This window comes from Onychomys torridus, chromosome 9, assembly GCF_903995425.1.
Source record: "Onychomys torridus chromosome 9, mOncTor1.1, whole genome shotgun sequence".
Taxonomy (NCBI): domain Eukaryota; kingdom Metazoa; phylum Chordata; class Mammalia; order Rodentia; family Cricetidae; genus Onychomys; species Onychomys torridus.
Genome location: NC_050451.1, coordinates 46,379,508 through 46,397,289, shown reverse-complemented (window position 1 = coordinate 46,397,289; position 17,782 = coordinate 46,379,508). Strand labels below are relative to the sequence as shown.

Here is a 17,782-nt window from a genome sequence, read left to right as displayed (position 1 = left end):
GATCATACTCCATGCAAGCATGTTGGAAGTTCTCTTTCCTTTCCTTTTTTGGTTTTCCAGACAGGGTTTCTCTGTGTAGCCCTGGCTGTCCTGGAACTCACTCTGTAGACCAGGCCGGCCTTGAGTGGGGGTAGGGAGTGGGAGTGGGGTGTTGGAGGGTGTTCTGAATTAGTGATTGATGGAGGAGGGCCCAGCCTGCTGTGGGTGGTGCTATCCCTGGGCTGGTGGTCCTGGGTTCTATAAGAAAGCCGGCTGAGCAAGCCATGTGGAGCAAGCCTGTAAGCAGCTCTCCTCCATGGGCTCTGTGTCAGCTCCAGCATCCAGGCACCTACCGTGTTTGAGTTCCCGTCCTGACTCCCTTCAGGATGAACTGTGATGTGGAAGTGTGAGCCAAATAAACCCTCTCCTCCCCAAGTTGTTTCTGGTCATGATGTTTCATCACAGCAGTAGTAATCTTAACTGAGACAGTGGTCAGAATTAATACCAGGTACACATACTCAATGTACTTTTTTTTTTTTTTTTTTTTAGGCAGGCTCTCACTTATCTAGCTCTGGCTAGCCTGCAAATCTTTATATAGACCACGCTGAGATCCACCTGCCTCTACCACTTTGCCACTCCCCAGTAGCTAGATTGAATCTTTTAAAGCTGAAGTCAGGATTATTTAGGATCTGCTTCACAATCTCCAGCTGCTCTCCAGCTTGCTCAGTGAGTCCTGCCGTTCCCATGGCCTACTGTCCTGACTTGGTTTCTTATGCTTCAGACAAAGAAACTACCTGTCGGCGGCCCAGGAGTGGTCACTGGAGGACACTTGTGCATCCTCTTCCTGCCTGGAATGCTGCCCCTCCCTATGGAGCGGTCTCTGTTTCTGGCTCTGTTCAGTCACCTGAGGAGGGGCCTTTCTGACTTCCCTCTCTACTGTAGATGCTGCCTCCTCTTTAGCCTCGTGCCCCACTGACCGTTGTGCATCTCACCTGAGCACCATGCTTAATGCTCTATCTCTAGAGCCTAAACAGGAAACATAAAGCAGGACTGGAGGAGGCCTTCCAGCCTCACCAGGCTTTTTTTAGACACTGATGCAGAGACAGAGGAAATTGGGGTTCCCTCTTTGGGGTTCTTAGTCTCTTCAGTAAAAGAATTCAAGAATGAACTTAGATAGAAGCACATGACAGAAGTGATTATGTTTCAAGAGAAATTACAGAGCAGGCAGGCTGTGAACCGCAGCGGCCTCCTGGAGGAGGCAACTGGAGGGCACACAACACCACCCTGAGAAAGGGTCAGGAAGCCATGATGTTGACAAAAGCCCAAACTTAAGGAGAGCATGCATAGGAAAGAGGTAGAAAAAAGGAAAGTCCTGCCTCTCAGGAGACTTCAGAAGACTCAGTACTTTAGAAAAGGCGCAGACTAGGCCCCTACTGTGTGCCTGTCACCCTTAAATTAGGGGCCGGATTCTGGCAAAGAATAATCGAGTATCTCATTAAAGAACTACTTCTGTGTCTTTTGCATGACTTAAGGTGGGACAGGGGTGAGGGGAGTCCTTTAGCCAGTGACTGAACCTGCCCAGCTTGAATGTTAGGTCTCCACCCTGGCCGGAAACTCCATTTCTACCTTGGGAGTTTCTTCTATTCTTAACAACATAGCCTCAAGAAAGGTAAATATAGGGTTTTACTGTGTAGCCTGGCTAGCGGAACTCACTGTGTAGACCAAGCTGGCCTTCAGCTCACAAGAGATCTCCTGCCTCTGCCTCCTGAGCAGTGGATCAAAGTGAAGGGCACACCTTGACCTTCACCAGATTTGAAAGCAGTATCTATCATTAGTTGGTGGTTAGGGGCACATGACAACTTGGCTTTCTTTGAGTTTTGTTGAGCATCTAAAACTGCTCCACGTGGTCTGTTGAAAACATTATGTGTTCTAGTGAATGGACAGATATATTGGCAGTGGACCAGAATGCCATATTTTGAAATACTTCACATCTAGAATACAGTGAAGGCAGCACCTCAAATCCTGGAGGAAAAGGTGGGACAGGTACTTGAGTATCTGGAAAGAAATGAGTCCCCAGCCTCCCTGTGGGAATACTGTGTTGTGTGCTGTGTCTCCAGATTCCCGGATGTTGTTATTCCTCCATCCTTGTCTCCTGAATGTTTGAGAGGACACTGTGGACGCTGCTCCCATTTGTTCAGTGTAATATTAAGATTTTTTTCCAAGCTTTTGTACAGATGTAATTTGAATTTACTCTCCTTTATGATTCTCCTAGCATCCTTTTCCTCACACTTCTCGTTATTCCCCTCTGTCCCTCGGAGACTTTATTTCTGCAGTCATGTTTGAACCTTAAATGAGAGGAACGTTTGTCTTTCTGCATTAGCTTAATTTGCATGATGTGATTATCTCCTTTTCTCCAAACAGCATAACTTCCTTCTTCCTTCTCCTCCTCTTCCACTACCCAGTCAAGGTTGCACATTAAAGATGGGCATGGCAGTCCTTGCCTGCAACCTCAGCACTCAGGCAGAGACAGGGTTGTGAGTTCAAGGCCAGCTTGCAGGTAGTGCTTCAAAAGCAGTTTGAGTTGTGAGTTAGGCAGTGAGCACAAGGCCAGTCTGCTGCAGCGCAGATCCGAAGCTCATAAAGCAGAGTCGGTGTGAGCGTGTGCAAGACCCTTTGGTTTGTTCCACAGCACTGCAGATAAATATAAGGGCTCATACATTACAGCTGTTCCTCTCCAGGGCCTGAAGTGTTCCTCAGTCTGTGTGTCTGACTCTGGCATTTTAAAAAACCCAGGCATGATGTAGGATGTCCTTCCGTTTGGGTTTATCTTTAGTTTCCCTGTGATAAGATCACACTTGAGCAGGAGAGCTGCAGAAGTGATGCTGTGTCATTGTTTTTAACTTTGGTCACCACTTGAGAGATGACGCCTGCCAAGTTTTCATCTATTAAAGGTGCAGTTTTCCTCTGTAAGTGGTGTTCTGGTAGACTCAGAGTTCCAGTTATACAGATTTGCCTTCGAGGAAGGATTGGCTGCTCAGCAGCCATGGCAAGTGCTGTCCGCAGGCAGCAGCCAAGCTCTTTCCCTCTTTCCGGGTGACTGGCCGCACCCAAGGTCACAGCCTTCCTGGTGCAGCCTGTTTGCCCAGTGCGTGAGAGAGGCGGGGCGGGGCTGCTCCCTGCAGAGCGCCTTGCCTTGGCCTTGGGAGTCCCATGCTGCAGTTCAGGCTGCCCCCTGGGCCCTGTCCACTTTGCTTCCCCTTTCTGTCCTGTCACGGTTCCCCTAGGAAATGGACTGCACCTCAGATTTGTCTCAGCACCCGCCTAATGCCTGAGTCAGGGTTTATTTGACTTACACATCCACCATAGATGTCAAGGCAGGAACCGAAGCAGAGGCCGATGAGGAACACTTTGATTGCCTCACTCAGCTCCTACATCAGTCACAACTTAAGAAAATGTCCTACAGACTTTCTGCAGGCCAGTCTTACACAGGCAGTTTCCCAGCTGTGGTTCCCTCTCTCATATTAGTCTAGCTTATGACAGATTGGCAAATGATAATAACAATAAAATTTAAAAAAGAAACAGCTAGCACAACATTTGATTCCACAGAACTCAACCTAAGACAGGTATCTTACGGAAGTGCTGAAACTAAATCATCTGTTCTTGGTACTTTCATTGGACTCCTTGTAGCATCCTTTGACAATGCTTGCTTGAAAAAACAGTGGTTACCAAATGGTGATTTTTCTAATGCCATAATTTTGTCTACATTTATTAGCTAGAATTCTGTTGGCAGGAATGACTTATCTTCCTATGTATTTGGTATGTGCGTGTGTGTGCACATGGTCAGAAGACAGGATGACTTGCTGGAGTCAGTTCTGGTTTTGCCATGTTGGGTCACAAGTGCCTTTACTCATTAATCCAACTTGCTGGTCCAGCCTCCCTGTTCAGTTGATGCCTTTGTTACCATGAGTGCACAGTCCTGAGTCCCATTTTATGAGTTATAGTCTAGTATTTATTTTGTTGCCTAAATTGTCCCAGGTTTGGCCAGTAGTCGCCCCATTCCCTGGTTTATGCAGCCACCCTCATTTTGAATACTTTCTTTCGGCCACCATAGCTTTTTAAGGTTCATTTGGTACTTTTCCTGCCATTGGAATTGGCTGTTTCAGAGTGGACCTAATCTGATTAAAAAAAAAAAAAATCCTCAAGCCCTTAAAGAAACTGTAAGTGGATAATCTCTAAGGAGACACCAGTAAAAGCCCCTCACCCTGTAGCTTATAATTGACAAGTCCGATAGGCAGAAACAGAACTAGATAGACATAACTACTTCATAGGAAAAGATGGAAATGGCCTGTAAATGTAAGATGCTCATGCTCATTTCCAAAGGCAATACCAAGAGTTTGAGAACACTCAGACTGAAAAGAGACAGGGTGCTGTGCTTTGCTTAAAGGAATGGAACATCCTTAAAAGATGTTTGGGAAAAGCTAAAAAAACAATAGACATGCACTTTTAGTTCAGTAATCCTGCTGTGAGGATTCTGCCCGGAGCATAAGCTTCCATAAATAAAGAGCACACTTGCAGGGCTATTTATTGTATGTTTAATAACAAGAGATTGGAGGCAACCCAGACATTCACTCATAGAAGCCTGATTGTAAAACAGAACACCCACATGATGGAAAACTGCAGTGTTTAAAAAAAAAAAATTATGTGCTAATGTGTAGTGATTGCTAGACTTAAGACATTTCATAAGTCACCTGACCTGGTCTCAAAAAAAAAGTACCATCCTTTATTTTTTGTTTTTCTATTTTTGTTTTTGTTTTTTGAGACAGAACTTCTCACTTTTCTGGAACTCACTTTGTAGGCCGGGCTGGCCTCAAACTCAGAGATCTGACTTCTCTGTCTCCATCACCATCTTAGCTGGGTGTATTGGCACATGCTTTTAATTCCAGCACTCAGGAGGCAGAGGCAGGTGGAGCTCTGTGGGTTCTAGGCCATAGTAAGAGAGTGTCTGCAATGAAGCCAGTTTGCTGGAGAATGAGCTTCAGATAGCCAAACTGGCTACAGATGTACAACTAAGCACTGATAGGAACATTCGCTATTTTCTTCTAAATCTAAGACTAAATGCGGGCTATCAGGAAGTGATCGAACCCAGGGCCTTGCGCTTGCTAGGCAAGTGCTGTACCATTGAGCTAAATCCCCAACCCCTTTGTTTTCCTTTTTATAGTCTTGGCTGGCCTGCCTCTGCCTCCCCAGTGATAGGATTAAAGGAATGTACCACCACATCTGGCTTAAATTCTTTCTTATAAGTAAACATTTTTGCCTTTGCCCTTCCCTACCCCCAGCCTAGAAACATTAAGACTCCACAGTGTTTATTACAAAGGTTAACCCTGATCCTCCTGATGGGCTTTTCAGTAGGATTTCTGGCGGTGAGCATGGGCACTAGGACCTCCAAATCTTCTGACTTACAGCAACAGGCTTGGTTACTATCAGGGCCAGTTAGACTGCCAAATAGCATTAATAATGGGCCACGTGACCACCACCCTTCCCATGAAACCAAATGTCCGACCAGCAAAGTGCCTAGAAGCAAACCCAGTTTCAGTAATTTTGTGTTGGGTTCAGTCATCTCCAGGACTCCAGGGAGACACCGTTTACCTTGCTCAGGCCCACGCAGCCCACTATAGCTGTGGCTGTCTTGTGAAGATGAGCGGATGCGAGTTCCTAACCACAGTGCGGTAACACTGGAGAAGGAAAACCAGGGCCACCCTGGTCCTTTTTGTTCCTTTTTTGCATCTGAAGTACTCTTTGCTGACACCCTTGGCCTGAGATTCTTTGCCACAGTCACTGTGACACAGCCACAACCTTTACGTCACCATTCACCCCCTAGCTTCTTCCTGTCGTCAGCAAGATTGATGTGTCCGGCATCATGGGTCTCCACCAGTGTGTCACATTGGCATGCATACACATAAGGGCTTGGAGCCTCTTCCTCCGCTTCCTGTTCAAAGGATGCGACTCAGGATTTGTGTGCTGATGCTGTGAACTCCGTGCTCTCTTCCCTTGTGGGCAGTTTTCCAGCTACACCAGTCCACACGACAAGACTGTATCATGGACTTGTCCAAGGCTTTGGCAACTTCAAGAATTATACTTGCTGTACCATCATTGAAGAGAATTTTCAACACCTTTTTTTTTTTGAGCTGAGGATTGAACCCAGGGCCTTGCACTTGCTAGGCAAGCGCTCTACCACTGAGCTAAACCCCCAATCCCACCTTTTTAAAATAAAATCTATAAAGAAGTTCTTTTTTTGCCGGGTGGTGGTGGCATACACCTTTAATCCCAGCACTCTAAAGGCAGAGGTGAGTGGATCTCGGTGAGTTTGAGGCCAGCCTGGTGTACTGAGGGCGTTCCAAGGATGGCCAGGACTACACAGAGAAACCCTGTCTTGAAATAAGCAAAACAAAACAAAAAAGGAGGTTCTTTTTCACATTTGCTTATTTTGTGTGCACCACGGCAAGTGTGCAGAGGTCAGAGGACAACATGGTAGAGTTGGTGTCTCCTTTCATCATGGTAGACCCAGTGATTGAACTCAGGTAGTCAGGCTTGGCAGCAAGCACTTATAGCTGATGAGCAATCTGTCTCTCTAGCCCTTTGCCAGCTCTTATGTTAACGTGTACTAATGTCCGTTAACACCTCCAGCAGCAGTGTCTCCTAAGCCACGTTCATGGGTTTTTCATGAAGCTGAATCTTGAATGCAGCCAAGCCTGCACTGGGCAGTCACAAGGAAAGGTTTGACCTTGGTGTTAGTGGCAGTATTATCTTAAGATTATTGGATGAACATGGTTAGGTATTCTACTTATTCATGCTTTAGTCCTTAAGAAGCCAGAATCTCAAGGAAGAAAGCATACAAATGCTAGGTCAGGGCAAATATTTGTTAAGGAAAAAAGTTATGGGACTGGAGAGATGGCACAGCAGTTAATAAGAGCACTTGCTGCTCTTGCAGAGGACATGGGTTCGTTTCCTAGCACCCACATGGCAGCTCACAAATGTCTGTCACAATAGTTCTAGGGGATCTGATGCTTTCATGCCTCCTTGGTGTGAGGCGTGAATGTAGTAGATATACAAAACGCAGGAAAGTACCCATGTACATAATAATAAACATTTTTTAAAAAGTGTAGACTAGAGAAATGGCTCATTGGTTAAGAGTACATACTGATCTTACAGAGGACTTAGTTCCTGGCATCACATTGGGTAGCTCTCAGGTGCCTGTAACTGCTCAAGAGAAACTGATGTCATCTTCTGGGCTCTGCAGAAGGTCACCTATACACACGCACACCCATATAGATGTAACATATGCATGCACGTAGTTTAAAAAGTAATTTTTGGGGGGACAGGGTCTCTTTAAATAGTCCTAGTTTTCCTGGAATTCACTATTTCGAGTAGGCTGGCCTTAAACTCAAAGAGATCCACCTGCCTCTGCCTCCCAAGTGCTGGGGGGTGGAGAATAAATATTTCCCCGGGCTGTTGATAGTTCAGCAGGTAAAGGCCCTTGGCCCCTAACCTGCTGATCTGAGTTCAGTTCTTGAGACCCACGTGATGGAAGGAGAAAACTGACTTCAGCAGATTGTCCTCTACTTCCCCATGTGCACATGGTGCACAAGCTTATATACAAAGTAAATTTAAAACAGCTTTTTAAAGGGCTAGAGAGATGGCTCAGAGGTTAAGAGCACTGCTTGTTCTTCCAGAGGTCCTGAGTTCAATTCCCAGCAGCCACATGGTGGCTCACAACCATCTGTAATGAGATCTGGCGCCCTCTTCTGGCCTGCAGGGACACATGAAGACAAAACTGTTAAAAAAAAAAAAAAAAAAAAAAAGCTGTAGAGACTGTGAAGACCTTGGGGCTGGTGTGTGGCACTCCTTTTGGCTAAATCTATGACAATTTGAGCCCAGTTTGGAGAGTACTTGCATAAAACCCTAGGTTTGATCCTCAGGATTCCATAAACTGAATGTGTGTGGTAGTTTCAGTATCTGTCCTCAGCTGTATAGAGTGTTCAAAGCTAGCTTGGATCACAGGAGAATCTTGTCTGGAAAAAAACCAAAAAAACAAAAATGGTAGGCGTTGGTCTTAACTGAAAACTTGAGTGTAAACTTAGGAGATAGTTCATCTTTAAAAGTGCGTGCACACACAGGCCAGGCATTGTGGTGCAGACCTCCCAACACCAGGCGGGCAGAGGCAGGATGATCTCTGAGTTCAAGACCAGCCTGGTTTACATAGTGAGTTCCAGGACAGTCAAGCCCAGACTAGATAGACGGTCTCAAACCACACCAAAAAAGGCATACACAGGGCTGGAGAGATGGCTCAGCTCTAAGAGTACGGGATTTCTTCAGAAGGCCCAGGTTCAATTTGCAGTACCTACATGGAGCTTACAACTATCCATACATCCAACTCAGAAGGATTTTGACTCCTCCTTCTGACCGCCAAGGTACAAGGCATGCATGTGGTCTACAGACATACATGCAGACAAAATACTCATACACACAAAATAAAATTTTGTTTTGTTTTTTGAAACAGGGTTTTTCTGTGTAGCTTTGGAACCTGTCTTGGAATTCACCCTGGAGACCAGGCTGGCCTGGAACTCATGGAGATCTGCCTGCTTCTGCCCTGAGTGCTGGGGTTAAACACGTGTGCCACCACAGGCTGGCCTCGAACTCACAGAGATCCACCTGGCTCTGCCTCCCGAGTGTTGGGATTACAGGTGTGTGCCACCGCTGCCCGGCCACCAAAAAAAAATAAAATAAAAAAAAAAATAAATAAGAGTATGTAAACTGTAGAAATAAATCACAGGAAAAGGTGTGGCCTGTTGATGTACTAGACTATCATTTACTAGAAAATCCCAACAGCTCTTCAGAAAAGCCACTAGAACTGAAAAGTGAATTTAGCAAAGTGACAAGATAGAAGGTTAGTAAAACTCACTAGTATTTTTAGTAATATCATTATAATAACATCAAAAATGAAAATTTAGGAGTGAATCTAGCAAATAGATGCACATTTTATGTACTAATGGGATAAAAAACCTAAAATAGAGATAGTGTAGTAATGGGATGTAAGACAGTAGTATAAAGATGTCTGCTTTCCCCAAATTGATCCATAAAATTAACTTAGACAAAGCCAAGGAGGCTTTAAAAAATATTTATGTGTATGGATGTTTTGTCTGTGTTATGTTTGTGCACCATGTGCATGCAGTGCTTGTGGAGGCCAGAAGAGGACAGCAGATGCCTGGAACTGCAGTTATGGGTGGTTGTAAGCTGCCCTGTGGTGCTGGGAATGGAACCTAGGTGCTCTGGAAAAGCAGCAGTGCTTCTAACCTGAGCATCTCTCCAGCCCCCAAGGAAGCTTCTTGGTTTTGTTATTTTAAAGAAACAAAAATGTGTATGGAAATGCATACCCAAAAGTAGCCAAACCACTTTTGTGAAGAGTGACTTGGATAGTTGACAGCTGTTCCCAGCCTGAATGCTGAGAACACACTGATGGTAATTGCTTTTCTAGTTGGTTTTTGTCACCAGTGATTTGGGTTGGGCATTTAGCACCTCATCTAAATAATTGAAAACGGGCTCACATAGATTTGCAAATGTAGCAAGATCACTTTATTCAAATAAAAACAAAACGGTGCATATTATTACAGAGTGTTACACTGTCAAGATGGACACTAGGCCATGGGAGTGAATACTAAAGGACCCAGTTATCTGGGACTTCTATTTAGGAGGCTCGAGAGTAATTTGGTTACTAAGGAGCATAGTGAGGGTGTTCTCTGTCTTGATAGATGGGTGATCTAATCAGTTTTCTACATGTATGCCCGGTCTCATAATACATATGGTTTTAATTGTACACACACTCAATCTTGTGTAAGCACTGGTAAATAGTGGATTCTTCTAGGGTCACAACATGTTCCCAAAACCAGTTAAGACCAGACTGGCTCTTCAGTTATTCATACTCATATACATGAGGACTACATTTGAATAGAAACTAAGTTCAGCTGTTACTGGGAGGGAGGAAACCTACCGGTGCTCAGAGATGGGTATGTTTAGCCATGCAATGGGGTTCAGCAGTTGCTAGGTGCATTTTTAGGAGAGAATGTGTGTGTGTGTGTGTGTGTGTGTGTGTGTGTGTGTGTGTGTGTGTGTGTGATGTGCAGGTGAAGGAGCTAGGCTGCCAAGTGCATTATTACAAGAGATGTGTGTGTATAACCAAAACCAAATGCAATCCTAGGCCAAATGATCTGTTTGCCTACACATACCTGTTTGTCCCAAGAGATTTTTTTACTCTGCCATAATGATGATGTGAAGTCTGATTTGCTCTAGGAGTGTGTTGTTTTTATCAGTAGCAGCCTTGTGTTTATAGCCCCTTCCTTCACACCCTTCCTATCTTTGTAACTCCTGATCCTCCAGCCTTAACTCCCAAGTGTTAAGATTCCAGTAGAGTGCCACCACTTAGGACTCCTGCTCCCTCTCTAGGTTGTGTGGGTGGGTACTGAGACTGTTTCACTTGGATACCGGGTGGCTTTGACCTCATTACCTTCCAGCCTCTGGAACTTGGAAACATGCTGCCATGCTCAATTTTTAGTGCTACTTGTGATTGCATTAAAAAAGCCACATTGAGTGATTGATCCATACTGCTAGTCTTGTCTGAGTGTGGGTTATCCTCCAGCGGTGGAATCGCCTACTTCTCAGAATGGTAAAAATGTGCTTCTGCATTTGATGACTAGTCACATTCCATTCTCATTCAGCAATTCCCTTCTTCATGGCTTTATTTTCTATAAAGGACCCCTCAGTCTGTCAAATTAAAAACTGCTTTATTATTGGGAAAACACTACTTGTGTGATAGAGAATAATGACTCATTCCCTGTAGGAGTTTCTTTGTTTAGACCTGCTTTTGTGGTTCTCATACCAACTAAATGTTTTTACTTGGACTGGAGAGATGGCTCACTGGTTAGGAGCACTTGCTGCTCTTCCATAAGACCTGGGTTTGGTTCCCAGCACTGTCACAGTGACTCACAGCCTCCTGTAACTTCAGTTCCAGGGAGTCCAACCCCCTTTTCTGGTCTCCATGGGCCCCAGGCACACTTGCAGTACACATACATAACATTCAAGCAGAACGCTCTTACACTAAAAATAAACCTTTAAAAAAGTGATTTCACTTGTGTAAGCTTCTGTGGTTCTTACATTTCTTCCTAGGAGTTTGTTTTTAGGTGCTTTTCTCCTTCTGAAATGTCCCCTGAGCCTTAGGTGTGGGGTTGTATTGTATGTGTATTAACTGGAGATGAGCACCCCACAGTTAGTTCTCTGCGTTTTGACCGTTTGTGGCTTTCTGTAATTTCCATCTGCTGGATTAAGTTGGTTTGTTTTTGTTTTTGTTTTGTTTTGTTTTGGTTTTGGTTTTTCGAGACAGGGTTTCTCTGTAGCTTTGGAGGCTGTCCTAGAACTTGCTTTGTAGCCCAGGCTGGCCTCAAACTCACAGAGATCCACCTGCCTCTGCCTCTCCAGTGGTGAGATTACAGGGGTGAGCCACCACCGCCTGGCTTAAGTTTTTAAACCTCTAGTTTAAGTTTTTAAATTCTGTATATATTTGTACCTGTGTGTCTGTTGGGGAAGGGTGTGTGTGCACATGAGTGCAGGTGTCCACGCTTGGAGTTCAGAAGGGGATGTCCTATCCCCTAGAGATGGAACTACAGGCAGTTGTGAGCTGCTAGACATGGATGCTAGGAACTTCAGGTCCTCTGCAAGAGCAGAGTGCACTCTTACCTGCCCAGCCATCTGCACCCCATTTCTTCAATTACTACTTCTAGGTAACATTTTAAAAGGGAAAGATTATGGATTTCTGCACATCAAATTTTACACACACTCCCTTTTTAAAAAATTTTATGTGCATTGATGTTTTGCCTGCATGTATGTCTGTATGAGGATGTCAGATACTTTGGAACAGAAGTTACAGACATTTGTGAGCTGCCATATGGGTGCTGAGAATTGTAACTGGGTCCTCTAGAAGGACCCAGTGCTTTTAACTGCTGAGCCATCTCTCCAGCCCCCACACCCTTTTAAAAATAATATTTTTAGTTTTTTCTTTGAATATCTAGAATGCATACTTATTATATAACCTGTAGGTAGATAATGTTTGCTTTTTGTTTTTGAGACAGTCTGATATAGTCCAGACTGCCCTTGGAACTTGGAACCTTGTTGTGACTTTGAACATGTGACCCTCCTGCCTCCATTTCATTGCTGGGTTTGGAACCCAGTTTCATGCTTGGTAGGCCAGCACTGTACCAACTGAATTACATCCCAATTCTCCTTTCCAGTTTCATTAAAATCATTTTGCCTTTATGTATTTATTTGACTTTTTGTCACAGGGTTTCTCTGTGCTCCTGGCTGTCCTGGAACCTGCTCTGTAGACCAGGCTGGCCTTGAACTCACAGAGATCTGCCTACCTCTGATACCCGAGTGCTGGGATTAAAGGTGTGCACCACCATGCCTGGCTCACTTAATTTAAAAATACATACTACTGATTTTATGTGTATGAGTATTTTATCTTCATGTATGTGTACCATATGCATGCCTGGTTCCCATGGAGATCAGAAGAGGGTGTTGGATCCTCTGGAGCTAGAGTTGCAGATGGTTGTGATCCACTGTGTGTGTGGATGCTGGGACTCAGTCCTGGGTGTGTGTGGATGCTAGGACTCAATCTTTAGCCATTGCTCCAGCCCTGGCATTTACTTCCTTTTTTGTGGGTGATGGTGATTGGATTTGTGTGCCATGCACACATCTGGAAGGAGTTGGTTCTTTCACTATGCAGATCCAGGCTTGGAGGCAAGCATCTTCACCTGTGGAGCCACCTCACCAGCCCTCAATTTTTAAATTTTTATTTGATTTTTAATTGGTATGGCAGGTATAGTACTCAGGAATTTTCATTCAAGTGATGGTATCCAGGACATTATCTTTTTAATGTATGCTAGGGGAGATGATGAGGCCAGGGGGCTGAGATGTTTGGGCCTTACCTAACATCTCAGATGGATTGAGAAACCTTATGCTTCTGTAAAGTGTATTTAAAAGAAAAGTAGGGGTTGGAGATTTAGCTCAGTGGTAGAGTGCTTGCCTAGCAAGTGCAAGGCCCTGGGTCTGTCCTCAGCTCTGGAAAAGGGAAAAAAAGACAATTAGACCCTGTCTAAAAAAATAAAAATAAAATGGGGGGCTGGAGAGATGGCTCAGAGGTTAAGAGCACTGGCTGCTCTTCCTGAGGTCTTGAGTTCAATTCCCAGCAACCACATGGTGGCTCACAACCATCTGTAATGAGATCGGATGTCCTCTTCTGGTCTGCAGACAGAACACTGTATACATAATAAACAAATCTAAAAAAACAAAAAAAACAAAAAAAACCTTGGGAAAATATTAGCAAACATTGGTGTTATCTGGCTGATGGGATGATAAGAAAAGTAATGATCAAAAATTTGTCTTAAATCTGATGTTAATTGTACTTTTTTCTTTTTGGTTTTTTGAGACAGGGTTTCTCTGTGTAGTTTTGGTGCCTGTCCTGGAACTCGCTCTGTAAACCAGGCTGGCCTTGAACTCAGAGAGGCTCTGCCTCCCAAGTGCTGGGATTAAAGGCGTGCATTACCACCTCTCAGCTAGACTATTTCTTTAGTGTTATGCTGGTGGGCGAGTAAAGTAAATTTGTTTTTGGTTTGTTAAGAAAGTATCCATATAGTTCCATTCTCCCCCCCCCCCCCCAAGACAGGGTTTCTCTGTGTAGCTTTGAAGACCAGGCTGGCCTCAAACTCACGGAGATCCAAATGCCTCTGCCTCCCAAGTGCTGGGATTAAAGGCGTGCACCACTACCATCCAGCTAGGCCTGTCTTATTTAGAGATTTTAGTTCAGATTTGATTTTACTTAAGCCCTGCTGATGTATGTATTATTCTTTGAGTTTTAAAATATGAGGGGTTGGGGATTTAGCTCAGTGGTAGAGCGCTCACCTAGCAAGCGGAAGGCCCTAGGTTTGATCCTCAACTAAAAAAAATATATATATATATGGAATAGATGAGAGATGCTATAGGAGAAGAAGAGGATCGTGAGAGAATGAGCTGTGGGAATGAATAGTAGTAACAAAAGTGTGGTTTTTATTCTGGAAGTGGGGTTCAGGATGGCTTTAGAGAGGAAGGAGAGTTCACACTGAACTCTGAAAGGTAGATAGGAAGGAACATAGGACTTGTGAAGTTGTGTTCTGAATCACATTTGTTCAGAATAGTTAGACCAGAATCGTGAGCAAGACAAAGGACTGGAGGCCTTCTGGTAGGCCTTTAGTGCTGGCTACCCTGAAGACTGGGCTTCTTCTGGAAGTGACACAGAGTATTCAGCTGTCAGATTTGCTGGTGGTGAGTATGTTAAACTGATCTGAGCAGGTGCCTTAAGTGTTGCATTTGAGGGAGGCAAGGAAAGGGATGGGAGGACTGGAGCAATGATGGCTTTGAAACAGACTTGGACTCAACTCGACCTAAATGCTTTTGGAACATTCCCACGTTTTCAGGCATTGTAGAATGCTTCTAGTGTACTCAAAGGGATAATAGAAGATGGGGCCTGAAGAGAGAACTCAGTGGGGTTGCTCTTGCAGAGGACCTGGGTTCATTTCCCAGGACCCATATTGCAGCTCCCAACAATCTGCAAACTCCAGTTCTAAGGGATCTGCATGGGTGCTGGAGATCAGGTACATGGCCCTGTGTTTTCACAGCCAGTACTTTACAAACTGAACCATCTCCCAGGCCCAGAAGAAATTTTTTGAGTACAGTTTTCAGAAAGGTTGGTAAGGTATACTATATTCTAATGAAAAACAGTCCTTTCCTTGCTGTGGGATTAAGGAAAGTGCTAAAGAGCTCCATCAACACACCTGAGGTTTAAAGAAGTCTAAAATTTTCAAGTAGTTGTATTGTTAATGATAAAGAATGTTTTTGAAGTTTTATGAAAGTGAAATAAGGTAAATATTCAACTTGAAATAAAATTCATGTATAAAATATATGTATTCATATTTTTTCTTCTAGTTACTATTTCTGGAAAAGGAGAAAACGGTAAGAGTCTTTCAGTCTCTCTTGAAGTAGAGTCACTTGTAACCATGTACTTTTTTTTAGTGGTGAGTACGTGTGTTTTTGTTTTTCTAAAAGAGAGAATGCTGGGTTTCTTCCCAGGCACACAGTATCTTAAATGATTCACTTAGCCATGTTGTGTAAGGCTGTCAGGACTACTCTGTGTAAATGTGTGCATTGCTGCCTTGTGTGTTCCTCAGAGCTCTGTCTGTTTCAATTCTAATAGCAGTTGTTGTTTTGGTTGTTTTTGTTCCTTATGGGGAGCCCACCACCCAGCTCCCACATAAATCATATACAGAGGCTTATCCTTAATTATAAATGCCTGGCCTTAACTTGGCTTGTTACTTGTCAGTTTTCCTTAACTTAAATTATCTTGTCCATCTTTTGCCACTGGGCTTTTCCCATTTCTTGTTTCTGTAAATCTTACTCTTATTCTGTGGCTGGATTTGTAGCTAGCTGGATGGTTGGCCCCTGGAGTTCTTCTTCTGGCTACTTCTTTCCTCCTCCCAGATTTCTCCTTCTATACATCCTCTCTGCCTGCCAGCCCCGCCTATCCTTTCTCCTGCCTCACTATTGGCCGTTCAATTCTTTATTAAACTATCAGGCATTTTTTGACAGGCACAGTAACACAACTTCACAGAGTTAAACATATGTAACATAAACAAAAGTAACACACCTTAAAATAATATTCCTCAACATTTCCCTCTTTCATCTAAATAGAAAGAAAGGTTTAACTTTAATGTAGTTAACTTTAATGTAGTAAAACTATACACAACAAAAACAGTTAACAAGTAAGATTATATTTACAATGTTCTGTCCATTTACATTCAGCAAATTCAGAGAAGGCATTCCACCATTCATCCGTCTTAGTGACTCCAAAGTTTTATATATAATTTACTTTTTATCATAACTAAGGAAAATTGCAACTATAACTATCTAGTCTTCAACTCCATCAAAGACCCAGAAGGATGTGATATTATCTAACAACAGAGACATCTAACTGCCTAGACAGCCACCCAGAGTTCCTCTGCAATGTTGAGGCATCCATTTTCAGCCTGCAGGCCCACAATATCTGGCAAACTTCTCAGTGAAGCAGGACATTTGAAAGACTGTCCTGCCTTGTATTGGCAAAGTTCATTAGTCACTGTTCTCTGTGTCCTGTAGAATATCTGACAGACTCTTATGTGAAGCAGGAATTTTGAAGGACTGTCCTGCCTTGTTTTGGCAAAGTTCAGCAACTCATTTTCCTGTGTGTCCTGCATGTCCAGTCTACAGAGCACATTGTCAGGAGTCAAAGGCAAGAGTAGTTTCTTTGCCTGGTGGCTTACCTTGCCACAATGAAAGCAAACTCCATAAGGAGTTTCTTCAATGTCCTTTATCTTCTCTGAAATAAATTGGTGCTGTCAGGAACAGATGTGTCTCTTTATCATGAAAAACTTTATGTTAATAAAACATTTTAAATACCATATTCTGTAGGTCTTTGAAAATTTTGAAGACTATCTTTATATCTAAAATATATCTCTATATGATCTGGAAAGCATACCTAACATATCTACAAATTGGATTGTTACAAATGATTAACCATTAACCTATGTTTCCTGATTATCCTATATAGTTTCTAATAATAGCTTTCAAAAATTAGAATTTTACCTTATAATTTTTAAATAAATTTTATATATTCTTAAACAAGAATAGAAATATATACAATATGTTGTAACAAAAATAACCTTAAATTGTTATTAATATATAAAAATTCTTTTTTTTTTTTTTTTTGGTTTTTCGAGACAGGGTTTCTCTGTGTAGCTTTGTGCCTTTCCTGGAACTCGCTTTGGAGACCAGGCTCCTGATCAAACCTGATCCATATTATTGCTGAAGGAATCAGCACAGCCTCTCACCTACTGTGGAAACAAAACTCCAAAGCATTTTTTATTTTTTGTCCTTTTGGGGGGGGGGGGGGAGTTTCAAGACAGGTTTTCTCTGTGTAGTTTTTGATGCCTGTCATGGATCTAGCTCTGCAGACCAGGCTGGCCTGGAACTCACAGAGATCCCCTGGCTCTGCCTCCCGAGTGTTGGGATTAAAGGCGTGTGCCACCACTGCTCGGCTTCTTTTCCTTTTCTTAAGCTTATGCGCATTGTTAAACATACTGTAACCTGTTTAGGGGTTTTTCCGTCTGTATCTCTTTTACTTTTACTGTATATCTCTAGTCTTTTTTGACCACACGAGCAAACTTTAAACTGCTAAAGTACACCTGGATCCTCCGAGATCCAGGCTCTCAGCTGGCTCTACCTCAGGAAAGCCAAGCCTAAAACGTATGTCCTGGTCAGGAGGTAGGTGACCAAAGACTGCGCTGTACCTTCCTAGCTGTGGCGGGACCTGACCTGCCTGTAGGCATTCTTCACTTAGCCACTGCCTGCTGCTGAGCAGCAGCACCTCTTAAAGAAGCCATGTCCTTTTTCTTTTTCTTCTCTTTTCTTTTTTACTTTTCAAACTTTTTCAGGCCCTATGGAAATTAATTCGAGCTCCATATTGGATGCCAAATTGTTTGTTGGTTGTTTTTGTTTTTGGGAGGGGGCCCACCATCTAGCTCTCAAATAAATCATATACGGAGGCTTATCTTTAATTATAAATGCCCGACCTTAGCTTGGCTTGCTGCTTGCCAGCTTTTCTTAAATTCTCCTGTCTACCTTTTGCCTCTGG

At 43.4% G+C, this 17,782-nt stretch overlaps 1 protein-coding gene across 6 annotated transcripts in view; it reads left to right on the top strand.

Moving 5' to 3' along the window:
- Zdhhc20 (zinc finger DHHC-type palmitoyltransferase 20) overlaps positions 1-17,782 on the top strand; it is a 65,492-nt gene that overhangs the window by 4,318 nt on the left and 43,392 nt on the right. For 5 of the 6 annotated variants that reach the window (XM_036198922.1, XM_036198921.1, XM_036198923.1 and 2 more), the window contains exon 2: positions 15,043-15,069. The exons of the other annotated variant lie outside the window; for it this stretch is intronic. In XM_036198922.1, the coding sequence (XP_036054815.1) occupies positions 15,043-15,069 (27 nt within the window). The remainder of the gene's footprint in view (positions 1-15,042; positions 15,070-17,782) is intronic. 6 annotated transcript variants of the gene reach the window in all.